The sequence below is a fragment of the Sinocyclocheilus grahami genome, unplaced genomic scaffold, assembly GCF_001515645.1.
Source record: "Sinocyclocheilus grahami isolate Dianchi unplaced genomic scaffold, SAMN03320097.WGS_v1.1 scaffold729.1, whole genome shotgun sequence".
Lineage (NCBI taxonomy): Eukaryota > Metazoa > Chordata > Actinopteri > Cypriniformes > Cyprinidae > Sinocyclocheilus > Sinocyclocheilus grahami.
Genome location: NW_015505908.1, coordinates 55,230 through 74,294, shown reverse-complemented (window position 1 = coordinate 74,294; position 19,065 = coordinate 55,230). Strand labels below are relative to the sequence as shown.

At 37.5% G+C, this 19,065-nt stretch overlaps 1 protein-coding gene across 1 annotated transcript in view; it reads right to left on the bottom strand.

The window, feature by feature from the left end:
- The window catches only part of LOC107560471 (zinc finger protein 804A-like), a 73,537-nt gene extending 61,413 nt beyond the window's left edge, over positions 1–12,124 (bottom strand). The window contains exon 1 of the mRNA XM_016244655.1: positions 11,548–12,124. Within this exon, the coding sequence (XP_016100141.1) occupies positions 11,548–11,658 (111 nt within the window). The 5' untranslated portion in view covers positions 11,659–12,124. The remainder of the gene's footprint in view (positions 1–11,547) is intronic.
- Positions 12,125–19,065: the final 6,941 nt, after the last annotated feature.

The window sequence follows — 19,065 nt, the reverse complement described above, 5'->3', positions numbered from 1 at the left end:
CCCGCTCGTGACGTCTCACTACTCCATTGGACTGATTTGACACGTACTTCAGAACGCGGTCATGCAGGGTCGTTCCCAAATCGACTTCGACGCAGCATCTCATTCCCTCGGGGAACCATGGTTACATACGTAACCTAGAGACGTTTCTCTTTTGCCATGTTATAAGCAAGGCTTCGGATGCTTTCACTTTCGATTTCACGATCTTGTCAGGTTTTACAATAAAATATAATTGTCTGTTTTGCTTGCATCTATACACCTTTCACCTTTTAAGACAAAAAAAAAGATGGATTCATTATTTTTAATTAAAATGCACAACAACAATAAAACAGTAAGATTCAATGACAAACTAGCTTACAAAACATTATTAACAAAAACGAATAAGATGAGGCATGGCATAGGCCTAAATTACAGAACGTTTAGCAAACACTGAGGAATCAAAAAAGAGAGCCTCCATAGAATAAGGTGAAGTAAACAGCAAAGATAAGCCTTTCAAAATGAAAACAAAACAAAAAGAAAAGTAAAACTAAACTTGCTGCCGGTGACAGTGCTTGCATGTTTTTTTCTTTCTCCCCACAAGAATACCAACATGTTCACCTTCTCTGGTTTAATAAGTGGTCTTTTACTTTACTTAAGCGTGAAAACCATCAATATTCGCATCATTTTTGCTGAGACCTCATCTTTGCACCAGACACTGACTCAGAAAGCACTAGTTTATTAATAAATAATTAAAATGTCTTCTTTTCCCCCGACACGTTCATAATCACTTTGCCGGTGCTTTGAGGCAATTGCTTTATGGTCAAGCTTGAGCGCGGAATAGGCTCTAGCCTAATACGTCTGCCTTCACTCTAAAAAATGCTGGGTTAACTATAACTCTAAATATTTTTTAGAGTTTAGCCTATATATGAAGTTGGTTAATATATTATTATATTAATCAATTTAATATAACGTGCGACTAGTTGACTAGAAAAATCTTTAGTAGAGGGCAGGCCTACTTGGCACAAGGAAGCTCTCCATTTTTAAAATAACATGCTATAGCCTAATGACGTTACGAAAAAGTGCCACAGTTCGTTGCACTGCACGAGTTTTTTTTTTTTTTTATCACCCTAATTTGATTATGAAGAATGATTTGTTGATCTCGTTTTCCCTTTAATACATACCTTCCGCAATATATTTTTCAATTACTTTCAAAAAGTGGTAGGGACAATATCGACCCTGGCAAAAAGTGGTGGGGACATGTCCCACCCGTCCCACCCGCAAATTACGCCTATGTTTGAATGTGATATCAATTTCAGATTTATCATCCTTAAAAAGTAAATTGTAGTTGTGGACATTTTGCATGTCTGTCAGACAGCTGCTTCCTGTCTAAGTGGGCAGTTCTTGGCCAGAATAATTGGCCAAAATTGCAAAGTGGGACATACTTTATTGTAAGAAATCTGGCTCTACAAAAATATTCATTTCACACAACCTGTCTTTCATTCAAGCAAACAGATACAATAAAAATTATCTTCATTTTTAGAGCCTCTAAAACTGCTTTGTCTATAGTACATAAGTGCTCTATAAATCCATAATCATGTACAACAGTGGTTTTCAAACTTTTTTAAGAGTGAACCTATTTTTTACTTTTTAAATTGACGTCATCCATATATATATATATATATATATATATATATATATATATACATTAAAACACGAGTTTCACAATTTGAGTTGAATTACTGAAATAAATGAACTTTTCCACGAAATTCGAATTTATTGAGATGCACCTGTATATATTTATACAGGTCCATCCTTAGGGGGGTGCAAATGGTGCACCGGGCCCTGTGCTTGAGGGCGCCCCGCGGTGAACGGGCACTAGTCAAACGAGCACGAAATAAAAGGTACAGGTGACGAGGGAGGTTCAGTAGAACAGTGAACTGCGATCAGATGAGATGTTGTCAGCAAAAATACATTTCTGGTAACACTTTATTTTGATGGTCCCTTTTGAACATTCTGTTGACAATAAATAATGTTGCACCTACATGTCTACTAACTCTCATCAAAGTATTAGTAGACTGTTTGCTTAATATCTGCTAACTCTTTATTGTCATGGTCTCCCAACATACATTCTACTGACTATAAGTAACTTTGCAAGTACATGTCAACTTATTCTAACCCTAACCCTACCAGTCTACTAATACTCCACTAATACTCCAATGAAGGTGCAACGTTACTTATACTCAACAGAATGTGTTAAAAGGACCATCAAAATAAAGTGAAACCAAATTTTCCTGTCCTGTCAGCCTTTATGCTGTGCTCGTACTAGTATGTGCTCTTCAATTGCCTGCACTAATGCAGTGGTGCTCACTGTATAATTTCATATTAAAGTGCGAAAGAAACTATGAGCATGCAATGTCATAGTTATGTCATCAGTTAAGTCATGAAGTTACCAAAAAAAAAGTCTTAAAATCTTAAAACCATTTGTTATATATGAGTCACATTTAAGAGCACGTCTCTGATACAGTACAGTGGTTTTCAAAACTGTCCTGCTGTCCTGGAGCACTGTCTCCCTCATCTAATGCACCTGATTCAACCCGTTGGCTCATTAGTAGAGACTTTAAGACCTGAAGTGGGTCAGAAAAGGTAAAGAGTTGTGAGAAAATATGATGTGTGTCAGATCCGCGTCATGTTCAGCAGCAGCAGCTCTTAAAGCAGCCAAAATAACCTAATAACCCAGCTGCTGTGATGTCCGTTAATCAAAGAACGAAAGAAAAAGAAAAAAAAGGAAATCAATAACTTTTGTAGCTTTACGGATTTATCTACATTTAATTTAGATTTTAGTGTTTGATAACTTTATCAATTTCTGTATATTTAAATATTAAATTTTCTACTTGCTGAAAGGCACTGGCAGCTGAATATTACATTTATTATAATGAGTTTATGTGAAGATTGTTTTACGTTCACTTAAATTAGAAGTTATTTTTTCAAGTCTAATAAATGTTAAAATTGATAGCTCTCAATTATACTGTAATGTTGAATGGCTATAGTCAATGGTTAAATATTAGGGCGAAAAAACAATTTCATAGAGACAACAGTAGTAGTGGTCTCAGTGATACACGCCTTCAGTCGTAAAAAGATGCCATTACAAATATACTGTCTTTATGTTGTTTCTACATTAATTTGAAGATTGAATGTGAAATTATTGCAATATAAAAGTGTATTTAAAAACATTAATGCTAGGGGGGATTAATCACTATTAATTTAAGAAAAATTAATTAGTAAATTTTTTGCGATAAAAATTAATGCGACTGATTAGGTTTTTTTTTAAATTGATTGACAGCACTAATTTTTATATATAGCAAAGGAGATACATATAAACCCAGGGTGCGAACTACAGGGGAGCTAGGGAGAGCTCGGCTCCCCTTAATAAGACATGGGCTCCCCGGAAAACGTGATTTGTGAAATTTTGAGGGGTCTCAAAAAATGCTGACAATGTGTTATTTTGACGTGCAATTTCAGTTTTGTGTAATGTGATCATTGTGGATTATTATGTGTAAAATTGCAAAAATATCATTCATTCATGCATGACGCCGGTTTAAACCTAATTCACTTCAATAAAGATAACTATACATGCTATTCTTGTCATGAGCATCAAGGTGTGGGGGCGCTGCGGTGCAAATTCCACTCATGCTTAGTACGTTAACTCAAAGATTTGTAGAAAAAATGGTGCACCGGGCCCTGTGCTTGAGGGCGCCCCGCGGTGAACGGGCACTAGTCAAACGAGCACGAAATAAAAGGTACAGGTGACGAGGGAGGTTCAGTAGAACAGTGAACTGCGATCAGATGAGATGTTGTCAGCAAAAATACATTTCTGGTAACACTTTATTTTGATGGTCCCTTTTGAACATTCTGTTGACAATAAATAATGTTGCACCTACATGTCTACTAACTCTCATCAAAGTATTAGTAGACTGTTTGCTTAATATCTGCTAACTCTTTATTGTCATGGTCTCCCAACATACATTCTACTGACTATAAGTAACTTTGCAAGTACATGTCAACTTATTCTAACCCTAACCCTACCAGTCTACTAATACTCCACTAATACTCCAATGAAGGTGCAACGTTACTTATACTCAACAGAATGTGTTAAAAGGACCATCAAAATAAAGTGAAACCAAATTTTCCTGTCCTGTCAGCCTTTATGCTGTGCTCGTACTAGTATGTGCTCTTCAATTGCCTGCACTAATGCAGTGGTGCTCACTGTATAATTTCATATTAAAGTGCGAAAGAAACTATGAGCATGCAATGTCATAGTTATGTCATCAGTTAAGTCATGAAGTTACCAAAAAAAAAGTCTTAAAACCGTGCATGTATTTGTTATATATGAGTCACATTTAAGAGCACGTCTCTGATACAGTACAGTGGTTTTCAAAACTGTCCTGGAGCAGCCCAGCACTGTCTCCCTCATCTAATGCACCTGATTCAACCCGTTGGCTCATTAGTAGAGACTTTAAGACCTGAAGTGGGTCAGAAAAGGTAAAGAGTTGTGAGAAAATATGATGTGTGTCAGATCCGCGTCATGTTCAGCAGCAGCAGCTCTTAAAGCAGCCAAAATAACCTAATAACCCAGCTGCTGTGATGTCCGTTAATCAAAGAACGAAAGAAAAAGAAAAAAAAGGAAATCAATAACTTTTGTAGCTTTACGGATTTATCTACATTTAATTTAGATTTTAGTGTTTGATAACTTTATCAATTTCTGTATATTTAAATATTAAATTTTCTACTTGCTGAAAGGCACTGGCAGCTGAATATTACATTTATTATAATGAGTTTATGTGAAGATTGTTTTACGTTCACTTAAATTAGAAGTTATTTTTTCAAGTCTAATAAATGTTAAAATTGATAGCTCTCAATTATACTGTAATGTTGAATGGCTATAGTCAATGGTTAAATATTAGGGCGAAAAAACAATTTCATAGAGACAACAGTAGTAGTGGTCTCAGTGATACACGCCTTCAGTCGTAAAAAGATGCCATTACAAATATACTGTCTTTATGTTGTTTCTACATTAATTTGAAGATTGAATGTGAAATTATTGCAATATAAAAGTGTATTTAAAAACATTAATGCTAGGGGGGATTAATCACTATTAATTTAAGAAAAATTAATTAGTAAATTTTTTGCGATAAAAATTAATGCGACTGATTAGGTTTTTTTTTAAATTGATTGACAGCACTAATTTTTATATATAGCAAAGGAGATACATATAAACCCAGGGTGCGAACTACGGGGGAGCTAGGGAGAGCTCGGCTCCCCTTAATAAGACATGGGCTCCCCGGAAAACGTGATTTGTGAAATTTTGAGGGGTCTCAAAAAATGCTGACAATGTGTTATTTTGACGTGCAATTTCAGTTTTGTGTAATGTGATCATTGTGGATTATTATGTGTAAAATTGCAAAAATATCATTCATTCATGCATGACGTCGGTTTAAACCTAATTCAAGGTTTAATTAGGTTAACCCCCCCCCCCCCGTTATAAAATAAAAACAAGTGGGCTCCCCCAAAGTCCACGGCATAGTTCGAACACTGTATAAACCCATTTAAAAACAGATTATACTATGTCATTTCGTCAGTGATTTCAATACCTTTTTGAATAGTCTCAGTCTCCCGGCAAACCATGGTGAGAGATTTTAAATGTGTTTGAAACACAAATACACACAAGAGAACTGAGAAAACAAGGCACAGACACAAATACTCAATCAGGTTCATGCACACACACACGTTGCAGTTCAATATTCAACGGCTAAATAAATGTATCAAACAGAAAAGTGTTTCGAAACTGTAGCCAGCAAAATATAATCAGAATTTTGTAGTGAAAGTTTATGGTGATTATGTAGTTCTGATGGATCTATTTGCTACAGTTATTTTGTACACTTAAACATAAATCAGTCTGAAATGAAGCTCAAGTGACAGTAAGCATCAAATCAAGTAAGATGAGGCAGCTGGGATGCTCTGCATTATAAAATCACTCAAAGGAATGGGGAACATTAAAAGGCTCTCAGCAGTCATATTGCGGTGAGTGGCTATGAGCAACGATGGGGACTCGTTCAATTACTGGCACAACCACAGGGCTCTCTTTCCAGCACTGCACCTGTGCCTTCCCATACCTACTGCATTCATTGTACTGCATATTTCACTCTGCATTTCTATTATTTAGCATAAACAAACAAGCATATAAAGTGTTAAAGGGACAGTTCACATAAAAATTTAAATTGTCATCATTTACTCAACCTCGTGTCATTCCAAACCTGTATGCTTTTATTTATTTATTTTATTTTATTAAACACAAAAGGAACATTTTGAAGAGGTTTTTTTTAGCTTATATTCAAAGTCATCATGGTAAAATAAAAAAAAATTGCAGTTCAAACTTTTTTCATATCCTTAATAACAAAAAGCATTGTATCTCATGACCAAATATAATTAAATGAGACCACGAATGCTGCAATGATAAATGAATCAATGAATACTGACTTACATATTAGTGTGCTTGCACAAAGGTCTTTTTGCAACTTAGATAGCAGTAAACAACCCAAAGTTATAAGGTATATTTCCCTGGGAATGCATGAATTGATAAAATGTACACTACCATTCAAAAGTTTGGTCTAAAAGATTTTTTCTTTTATTTAAATATGTCTCTTACAGTATGCTCACCAAGACTATATTCATTTGCTAAAAAATACAGTAAAAACAGCAATTTTGTGAAATATCATTATAAATTAAAATAACTGTTTTCTATTGAGATACTGTATATTTTAAAATGTAATTTATTTCTGATGCAAAGCTGAATTTTCAGCAGCTATTACTCCAGTCATCAGTGTCACATGATCCTTCAGAAACCATTCTAATATGATGACAGTGGTACTAATTAACATTTTTGTGGAAACAATGATGCCCCCCAGATTTATTTGATTTATAGAAAAAAGTGTTTCATTTAAATCCAAATCTTTTGTAGCATTATGTCTTTACTGTCACTTTGATCACTTTCATGCATTTTTGCTGAAATTAATAGTTTTATGCATTACAAATTATTTAGGAAGTACCATTTTGTAAATGGCAGTGTATGTATAATGCATGTAAAAGTATAAAAGTGTCTGCCAAATGCATAAAAGTTAAAAAGTTAAAACATCAAAATGTTTCTTCTAATTTTTAAAGCTAGTGGTCACTATGAATTATATATGGTCTATATATTATAAACCACTACATAAATATTCTTCAAAAATTCTCCGTTTGCATTCAACTGAAAAAATAACAGCATACTCAACAGGTTAGGATCAACATATAGGTGAGTACAGTAAATACTGAACACTTCTGGGAGAACTATCATATGCTTTCAGGTTCAGAGTGGATATGTCACAGTCTATGGTATAGCAGTATCCGTTCCTTAGGAGGCAGGAACGCTGTAACGAAGCCTCTCTATATGCTGCCCTTCAGCTGTACAAGGCCACAGCTCAGGGCTGGAAGGGTATTTTTACTCCACTGCTTACGAGTGCAAAACCCTCCCGATGTGTACAAAAAAGCCTGGCAAAGTTCAAGCGATTATATAGAGGCGGGCGCTTTAGAGCAGGAGATCGGTCTCACCGCGTTAGGCGGTCATTCTGCATTGAAACAGCAGGTAAATTATAGATCCTTGTGAACAGCGACTTAAATATTTAGGAGGGTAAGACAACAACAATGGGTTGACAGCATAGGATGACCGTGAACATTTCGTCTCCGGACATCAGGTGAGCCGAATACAGGAAGGAGAAAGGGTAAAGCCGCCATGCTACTGTGTAATTGTGCTATTATACCTCAGCAGCAAGCCTACAGTGAAACCCCACTCTGCCTTTGTGCCTTCAAAGTACACAGTTTATTCAATGGGGTATTTTCTGTGAATCAGTGTGAAAATGGGTTCACCGTCAGTAGAAAACATGGGATTAGCACTTTTATAAGGGCCCCTGGAATCTGCACCATGCCTCTTTTGTGCACAGAGGAGGAGAACAACACAACTAGGGCAAGAGATTTGATTTGTCACAGTGAATACCTCCAAAGCACACACAGACAGACACTCACAAAGACACAAACACCGTGTCTGCGAGGTTCAGAGAGAATGATTCCATTGTTATAAAGTTAACAGCACTGTGAAATGAAATTGATGCAGCACTAGCAGGCAAAACGCCACGTTCAGGGTATTTAAATGAACCTGGCATTTATGAGTAACAGAAGGCCATGAATGGAGTGAATTTTAATCAGCCGAGTGTGAGCGTGCCACACATTTGTCTCAGGCGTGTGTAAAGTTAACTACATCTGTCTGCATTCGGCAGTGATGACAAGCACGGGGTTCTACCTCTCTGTAAATAATGCATGCTGCATGGTGTTATATCTAAATGCTCGTTTCTCTCTCGCACCTGGATGGGGCCACGCGGTAAAATGTGGCAAAAGGTTGCAGAGGCTAATCGTCTGCGCCACTACATTAATTACCCCGCAGCAGAGCTTGTGCACGGGGACCTGGTCACTGCTAAAGCTGGATTTCTGCTGTAATTCTCAATTAGGAAGGAACTTTGAGCGCGTCTGCACACACACGCATTGTGTTCCCACAATGCAAATTGTCGGGCCAGCTTTCCCAGCAGGGAAAGACAAAGGGTAAGAGGAACATAATAACATTTTGCCCTTTTTCAATCCCTTTCCTCCCACTGTTTTAGTCTCTTTCTCTCTAGCTCTCTGCGATTAAGCTTTTTTTGCTGCTGCCTCAGCTCTTGCGCACAGGCGATGGTGTTTAGGGCTTCACAGACATTTGTGCTTTGCATGAACATTTGGGCAGCGTTATGCAAATCTTCCCCCATCGTGACGTAGACATGTGGGGGCGTGTTAGAACGAGCCGTTTTAGGTAGACGTGGTTGACTCTTAACTTTTATAAAGAATATCTCTTTGGATTTGAGACTTTAGTCTTTGCAACTTTACAGATCTTCTTTATGCACCAAGAGCTTGTCACACTCCAAAGAGAAAGGAAAAATTGAAATTGCATCATATGACCTCTTTAAGTGTCTTTATAACACGTATAATATATATAATAAAATAATAAATATATATTAATAAAACCTTTAATTTAAAACTTAATAAAATAGTTTAAGAAATTATAGACAGTATACAATACATGATATGAAGATTCCTTTGCTACTTTTTTATAATTTAACTAATTACAAAACAATAATCTACTTTATGTAAAAATAAACAAAATATAATGTTAATAATAATAATAATAATAATAATAATAATAATAATAATGCATCATATGACCTCTTTAAGTGTCTTTATAACACGTATAATATATATAATAAAATAATAAATATATATTAATAAAACCTTTAATTTAAAACTTAATAAAATAGTTTAAGAAATTATAGACAGTATACAATACATGATATGAAGATTCCTTTGCTACTTTTTTATAATTTAACAAATTACAAAACAATAATCTACTTTATGTAAAAATAAACAAAATATAATGTTAATAATAATAATAATAATAATAAAGTTATTACAAAAGTGAGTGTCATTTAATTTTGTAATTGTTAAAAAAAAAAATTGTTTCCAAACAGTGTTAAATGTTATGTTTTATGCAATGTTCTAATTTCTTCTCCACAACTATCGCAAGTAGAACATGCTCAGTGTCAAAGTCGCTGTTATGGGTCATTCAATTCGCTAGATATGCACAACTTGTCTTGTTTTCGTTTTCCTCTCAACATTATCAACAGGTTGACTCTTTCGCTTGAACCAAGCCCTCGGATGTGCAGAGAAAGCAAGGAGAGCAAGTTCCTCTAATTACAAAGATGGATTTCACTGATGTATTTCATAGCAGAAAAGTCCATCATATCATAAGAGTGACTATGGGAGCACTCACACTCTCACAGTTATATCGATATTATCCTTCCTCCTCTCCTTTCCTCTGCATCTGAGCCACGCTGAACAAATGTTCTACAGCACAAAGCTTTTCTTCTGGACTAAAATATCACTGCACCAGGAAAAGGAGCCAGATGGCACTGCACCAGCGCTGGGATAAGCACAGCTTTCTTAGTCTGCCTTTCATTCCCTTACATCTGAGAGTGTGTGTGCAAGAGTATATGAGATTTACAGCTGCTCTATGCAGCGGCAAGAGTAATGAAGGAAATTTACTGTTACAAAGCGGCGGCAGTGATGCACACAATGCTCAGCCGTAATTTTACATTCACTGACACCAGATTCTCCCCGCAATAGAGTGGGAGATGTGTCAAATCTGATAATTGCATTGAGATCGAGCTGACAACAGCCACCGAAACCTCATTCTACTTTTCGTCCGTGCTCGAGAAACAATATGTTGCTGCATTCACAGTTACGCCACCCAAACGTTCCCTCAGTATTAGCCTTTCAGCTGGAGGCGGGAGGCAGATGAGCAGCATTGGCGCTTGATCCCAAGCCAAGTGTTTCAATATTTCATCTCCAATCATTTTTGATTCTTTTGAAAGGAGGAGGCTGCTGTCAAGAAATCTCTGTTCCCCCAACTGACAGAGATGACACAGGCAAACTTGAGAAGGAAGCCGTGAAAGAGAGTATGAAATTTCACTTCCACATTTAAAAGCTTTGTAAGATGCTTCCATTCCAGCAGAGCGCTTTAATTAAATTACACTGTACAGCTGCATCATTCATTGTATTACTTTGTATTTATAATCCTGCTTAACTCACCAACGAATTGAAAAACAATCTTCAAACTGCTCACAGAGTAATTATGAAAAATCTTATTTTACTAACGCTGATTTTGTTTTAAAATTCCCTTTTCTGCTGCCCTAGATATGGTTGGTTTACAGCAGAGTTTGTGCTGAAATAGAGGCAGTTTTGTGAGAGCAAAAAAACGGGAGGATTATTTTGAGGGCAAGACCAGAAAAGTACGGTTAGACTAAATCCCAAACCGTGACTGTGAGTAGAGATTAATTTGATCCCTATCCATCTGTTAGGAATTTAGTTATGGTCACGGACTAGAGCCGAACTCACTTTCTCACTCACTTTCTCCATCTGCAACTTTCCTCATAAACAGGAAGTACTGAACGTGAAGTCATTTCACAACACTTTTCCAGAAGGATTATTGCTTGGCCAGCTTTACATTGATGTTCATGTTACAGTCTGATTACTTGTGAAGTGCTCATAATCCATCATTACAATTACAATTGGATCTAAACTGAAAAAATGGTAACATCTAAATTTACTGGTCTTATTCAAGTCAAAAACATTTAACATCGATCAACCTAAATACATTATTTAATTGAAATATATTATCAAGTAGAAATAGCTCTTTAAGGTAACAACTGCAGGTTACCCCTTTTTACAGATGGGTTTTTACTAATCATAATATCAATTAATTATACTCATCTGTATGACATGTGCAGTTTTATCACAGTACTGAAAAGTTTCTAGAAGCAACATTGCTAGCTTCAAATCCAATGCAAACACTTCCTAAGCTCACGATCAAACACACATTGCTAAGGGAGACAGGGTAGTTACCAAGTTTTTGTTGCCGTTCTTGCTGAGGGGACCTCGGAAAACTCCCTTGATGTTTCGAAAGTGTCCATTGCTGAGGTGTGTGGAGCTGATGACAATGTAGTAACACGCCATGGGGGACCCGAAGCTTCCATGCACAGAGTCCAGCCAAGAGAGAGTGAAACAAGTCCACCCAACAAGCCTTTTCTTTTGCTTCTCTGTTTCAGATGAAAGGCACAAGCTCACTTTCCCTCAGTCAGGAACGGAGAGAGCGTGTTCCCTCATCCTCTCGGATCCTCAGACATCAGTCTGTTACAGTCACTTTGTGAGCTTTTTCTGATGTGCCTCTGCTTTTTGTAGTAGCCTCCAACAATGCGTTATCCAGCTCTCTCCTCTTCCGTACAACGGCAAAGAGAATAAGGCAGAGCTGCTCTTTCCTCTTCCTCAGTCTCGGCTCTTTGCGCTGGGCTGAAGTGTGTCTGGGCTGAGTCTCCTGCTCGTTGCGCAAGTGATACGCGCTAGTGAGAGAGCTCCGCTGGGTCTGGCAAAGGAGAGCATAGTACGCCGTGCATTGCCGCTCCAATGAACGGGGCCAATGGCGAACAAGCCCCTGATCTGATGGTGAGGACTGGGATGAGAATTGCATCTGTCACATGCTGCTCTTCCAGATCCACTGAGTCAGCCTCTACTCTCTCTAGCCAACCAGGATTCAGCATCTTTTTCCTCTCACACACCCCCTCTCTCTCCCTCATTAGTTCTCTCGCTCTCTCTCCCTCTTCCTCTCGCTCGTGAGCGCGTTCTTTCTTAGGAAGGAGCTGAGGCAGCAGTCAGGAGCGGGTAAAGGAAGGCTGAGGCGCTGAGAGATACGCTTCGGTATGTGTTACATCCACTATCATCCATCTTTTATCAGGTTAATGTGTTCGAGAGCTGCTATAAAACGATTTATATGTTCTACGGACACAGATACCTGCAAATCAAAAGTCCCAGGTGGTGCAGTTTACAGGCATTGGGTATTTCCTAATGAGGAAGTGTAGAAATCCATAAAGCCACTACTATAATGGTAATTTACATGCTGATATGACAGAACTGAAGATTCATGACTTCTTTATGAAGAAAATTGCATTATAGAAGCTAACTGAAGAAAGATCAAACAGCAATTTTTAACTCATTTTATTTTAATGAAGACTGGAAAAAAGCTTCAAAACAGAGTGGAGCTTGAGTATTGGGAATCCTGTGTCAGAGTTCTCTGGTTGCATTGCGTGCCTATTTAAGGACTACACTGACTGCAGCACTAAACAGAGAAAGAAAGAAAGAAAGAAAGAAAGAAAGAAAGAAAGAAAGAAAGAAAGAAAGAAAGAACCGTTCCAAGCTTCTACAGAGCATGTGGCTGCATGAAACATGCCAGAGAGAGAGAGTGAGAGAGTCACCCCCCAATTTTAGAAGAGCAATAATGCCTCGTAACTAAGCAACGCAGTTTCTGAATCAATTCTAAATTGCATACAGTAGGAGAGGCAGATTTAAGGGGCAAGACGAGTAGGTGTGCACATGTACAAATGTGTACAAATGTGTCTTTCAATATGTTAAGAGACATTGTAACTGGTAACTGCAATAATTGTAACGTTCCAAGCTTCTACAGAGCATGTGGCTGCATGAAACATGCCAGAGAGAGAGAGTTCCCTTCCCACCCCCCAATTTTAGAAGAGCAATAATGCCTCGTAACTAAGCAACGCAGTTTCTGAATCAATTCTAAATTGCATACAGTAGGAGAGGCAGATTTAAGGGGCAAGACGAGTAGGTGTGCACATGTACAAATGTGTACAAATGTGTCTTTCAATATGTTAAGAGACATTGTAACTGGTAACTGCAATAATTGTAAAAAAAGAAAACGATAGGAAATATGTTATTCGTGGATTATATTAATGAAAACTACCGCAACAGGAAGACGTCTTGGCGTGTTTGAGACTGCAGCATAATTGAGCGGAGTGGAAGACAGATATCTTGGAAAGCACTGTGACCAACTGCCAATTAAAATGAACCATCAGGGGCTGATTTCAAATGGGAGAACAAATGCTGTTATTCATTTCATGTGTTTGAACCTACTCTGGAAAATCATTCTTTCATAAAGAGGGAGTCTAGATATCATTAAAAAAATTGGTCCTAGATAACTTTGAAACACTGCAGATATAGTATTTTTGTAGGAATTTTGACCACAAAATTAAATACTTTAGACTGACACTATATTTTTAATAAAACAGACATTACTAATTGATTATATATCTATATATACATACATACATATAAATTAAAATAGACATTTTTTATTTCTACATGTCGACAGCAGACACCTGGGTCTACAGATTTACAAATAAAATAATTTTTCTTACACACAAATAACATACTTATGCTATAAAAGAACTGCTTATTGATTGCATTTCCAGCTAAGGAAAAGCATTCCGCTTTAATTAAATTCAGGAAGACCTGCATCTGTAAAAAAAAAAAAAGAAAACTTTTCAGATTTGCAAAAGATTGATGATTTTGAGATGGCCTATAAATTGCTTAAACAAATCATCATTCATCATTTATCTAAATGCATTTATTGACGACTGAATCATTTGGTTTGTAATGAGTGTGGTGTGGACCATTTCGCTGAGAGAAAACATCAAATGTATTTCCGATAAAGAAGCATCTCTTCCCCTGCCGATAACTGCAACCACAAGAAGACTATTATTAGTAAACAATGTTGCATGAACTGCTTTACTTTGCAGTAACATCTGATTCTATGGAGAGACATATCATTGAATAATAACTGCAACCGTAGGGAAGAGGAGGAAGAAAGTTTTCCTTAGAACTGCTATAGTTTGACCTGTCAGATGTCAGGGAGATTTGTTCCAAGTGAAAAGCTCCACTTCGCTGGTGCTATCGGTGTGGTCATGCAGCATACAGTATTCAGTTAAGGGCATGTACATAAGGCAGATTGGCCCCCCATTTCCATCTGTCTTTCTGTCAATACTCGTTGAGCTGCCCACCAACCTCTTCAGTTCAAGACAATGCGAAACCAGAAAAGGCTTTAGAAATAACTTGCGTGTGGGTGGTTCGATTCTTCTCAGAAAACAATGTTAATATATTCTGCAATCAGCAGACTTATGATGGCTATATCTTGGAAAGCAGGACGTGCCTGTTCATTATCAAGAAACCGCAGTAAGAGGTGCTGTCTTTTTGATTTTTAACATCCACTACACAGACACAACCCAAAGTATTTTCTCTCAGTTACTCCTCAACAAAGACAGCTACACTGCCAAATCTTGTAACTGCAGTGCTGTTTCATGGTCTGATGATAAAGCGCAGTTGTTGGAAAGGACAGGCTTTGTTCTTTATAATAATGGCATTCAAATCTGAACAATGAGCCGAGTGCACAAACACGAAATTAGCTTTGACTGATTGCTACCTGTGCGATCGCCTCAGCGCTGCCTCCCACCCAACATGCATGACATTTCATAAACCAGAAAATTACAAAACCCCATTATTCTTCTATAATATGCAGCCATGCATGCAAAAACTTTCATTTCTCTTATGTGTTAGCACAACAGTTCCAGGAATTGTGAACATGGCAATTAAACAGATCTGCTGTCATCTTCCCCTGCGTGGTTCAGATGTAGTAGGAAAGTTTTTGCCAGCATGACAGAAAACGTTCAACAGAAGTGATGTTAGAAGAACAGGATTTTTGCTGAGAGGTTCATATTCTGGATTCCAATAGACCTGAGGGACGTACGTGGATGTGGATTAAACCAGATGTGTCACTCTATTCTATTTATAGTCTCCATATATTGTATTTATATTCTCCAACCAAATTGCTGTTTATAATTCACTAAAAGATTTTTATTACAAACACTGCGTAAAAAAATAAAGCTAATGCACGTAAAATAAGTGTTGCATTCCTGTGAATTGGTTATTTTAATTTCTTGATAAATCAATTCTACTGAATCAGTTCACTAAAATGATTAGTTCTGATTCATTCACTGATCCTTTCTGCAGGTTAAACCAATATGCCAGTAGGTGGCGACATGTGATTTATGCAGTTATTTTGATGCCACAATTTTGCATAAGTAAATCACAGAATCATTCACTCAACTGTTTCATTCACAACCAAAGTAACTCATAAAGTTACGATGTGACAGAAGTAGCGACATATCTTTTCTTCCATATTGTAATGTACATCTGAATGTAACAGAGTATCTAAAAAGAAGAAATGTAGGATGGCGACTTGGTTTTATCCATCAGTTGTTTATTGGATGGAGGCAAATCTGAATACAAGCTTGCAGTTGATTGTAAGAAAGAGGGTGGGCGATTAAGTGGACTAAATGATGAAGTTACAAATTAATAAAATATACATATACATGGATGAATCGCTGATAGTAAGATCAATTTAGAAAATAGTTATGGAGAATTTCACGCTGGCTTTAATATCCTTTATTAAAATATACATTTAAATACATTTCAAAAGAGACTCAACTTTTTTCCCCATTTTTATTCACAATTTAAGATTTTTTTTTTCTATAACACTGATTCATTCATGAATGAAACACCACTACTGTGTGCAGGTTTCAAGCACATCCCTAGTAACGTGCATATACTGCTGTAATATTTATGGTGTGCAGTAACTTAGAGCGTATGCAACTATGCTAAAATCTAAATATATAGACTAAAAATTAGCTAAAAATGTATAACTGTGGGGTATTTTCTCCCTTCAAACTGAACAGCAGCTACACCATGTTGTTTCGCTACAGTCACTCATGTTGGCAAAGGGAGAGAAGTGAATCTAAAAGGATAACACACAGAGAGCTTTGTTAAACAAGGGAACTTTTTGGCAACAACCACACAGCTCCAACAGATTTAAAGCTCTGAGCTCAAGAGTACATATGGAGCAATGAGCCGACCGCTGCTTGGGGAAAACTACTCAAACTTCACCCAGCTGACAGAAGAACAGACAATGTCAGAGGGCCTGACCAGCTGGAAGATTCTGCCCCGCTTAATCTCAGACATATTTGCAGAAAGTCTCTCAAGGTGCTGGGGTATAAAGATCTTAGTGTAAGAGCAATTGAAAAAAAAACTGTAGCTGCTTTATACCTAGGTATACTATTAGTTTAACAGCATTATGCAATAATAGCTTTGAAGAGCAAAGCTATAACTCATTTTCTGGCACATTTGAATTGCAGAATGTGTTTTATACTGTGTGGCAGATAAGAACTGAAGCTTTCCTCTCTGTGTGCCATATGGACATCAGGCTGTGGCGTTCTGAAGCATAGCCTGCTCCCAAATTAATTAAGTCGTTAGCACAAGGGAATATTTGAAACTTGTTTCACTCATATCACAGTCTGACGTATTCAAGTTTATTTGAACGTCTGTCATGTTGTCGCCCTAATGCTATCATGCAAGCCTGACATAATAGGTCGAGACTCAAAACAACTCTGATGGTCTCTTAATAGAGCCGCTTACGGAAGGTCAGCTGAACCTTTGATGAAACCCTGAGAAACAGAGTTCAAAGGGAAACGGCTTTGATGCCACGTATGTCCATAGCTGTATTATGATTTGTGAAAATATCTACGATGGTAGCTAAATCGAAAATCACTGAGACAAACTAATTAGTTAAATGAATGGGTCCACATCTGAGGTGAAGTCATATCGGAAAATTGTCATTTCTAACCCAGTTTTACAGTCGGAGTGTAAATGGACTTCTGTGTTGCAGTTGCAGCTAAAATTCAATAACCACACAGTAATCACCTTACCCTTTAGAAAATTATTGATCTGGACACAGTCGTCTCTGCCTGACTTAATATCAGGGTCTTATATTCCTATGGGTGCTAATCTAGCATCACCAAAGCCGCTCTTGCCTCACTTTTGAGCAGAAAAGTTGACGGGCCTCAGAGACGAGCAGTTTATTAGCACAGCTTCCACGGCAACTACAAAGGTGGATACTAAAAATACTCTGTAGTGGCTGTACAAAGCACACACCCCTCCTGCATGCAAGAAATCTGTAAATGACACTTCATAGCACTGAGAATCTTCTCTGATGATGGAGTGATTCAGGCATGATGGCATAAAGAATGACAACTAGTTTCACACAGTCCCTGATATTGTAGCGGTTTCAACTTTTCTATTCTTTTCAACACAAGTTGATGTGCATGCAAGCTGTATGGTGCTCTCTACTGACCTGGGTGATGTCAACTGCCACCTTCAGAATTACTAGCATACTGCCTGCTATTTGAGAGTATGTGAAAAAGTATTGTGTATTACGCAAATCTAAATATTTCAATGTGTGCTGTGTGGTTGTTACATGACTTTACTTTTTTATTCCATGTTTGTGGAAATGCCTCTATAAATGTTTTAACTTCTGCCAATCGAATCAAATGAGTCAGGAAAGTGTTACTAAAGATAGACTGATATTACTTCTTGTTAACTCCTCTCAATGGAAATGGAAGGTCCAGTACATCCAAACACATCAGAACTGACAGCAGGATTGATTGAAATGCATGCTGTATAGGTTGTTTTCCTCTTTAGTAAAGTTTGATACATGAAAAAAAAATATATATATATTTATATATACAGTATATAACTCATGGGTCTCAAATTTTTCGAATAACAAAATTGCTACTACTACTAATAAAAATCATAATAATAGGTTTACTTTATATAGCACTTTTTCTGTGCTCAAGGTGCTGTACAAAACATAGCAAATAGCAACACTATTCCTACAGTACTTTGGAAGCTACTGTCACGAATCCGGTCCATGAACTTCCGTCGGCTAACCATCAGAGGTCACCCTTCCCATTTGCATTGACTCTCGCACTCACACTGTTGCATATCATCCCGGACTACATATCCCATCATTCACAGCACGGATTGCACACAGCTGGTTCACTAATTGCACACAACACTGATTGCACCCAGCTGTTTCATATCACTCCCTCACTATTTAACACTCACTCTGATCCCTTCCCTCTGCCGAGAATTGTTTAGCGCATATCTCTAGATAGCTACACTACAGAGCCCTCGTTAGTTTCCCTGCCCTAGCCTAGCCTAGCCTAGCCTTGTCTTGTCTGTTTTCTCGGTTTCTGATCCTTGCCTGGTTTCCTGGATTTATCCCTTTAGTCTCGCCCTTTTTGATTCTGTTCGCCGTTCGGGGCCTGATCGTAAAATGGCGGACGCGACAGCGCCCCGTCAAGTCACAATTGATCTTCACGAGTCAAGTTAAGTCACCGCTGATCATCACGAGTCAAATCAAGTCACAGTTTATGATCATGAGTCTAGTCAAGTCACAGTTGATTGTCATGAGTCAAGTCAAGTTACAATTCATTATCATGAGTCAAGTCTAGTCACAGCTGATCTTCCTGAGTCGAGTCTAGTCACAGTTGATCATCACGAGTCAAATCAAGTCACAGTTTATGATCATGAGTCTAGTCAAGTCACAGTTGATTGTCATGAGTCAAGTCAAGTTACAATTCATTATCATGAGTCAAGTCTAGTCACAGCTGATCTTCCTGAGTC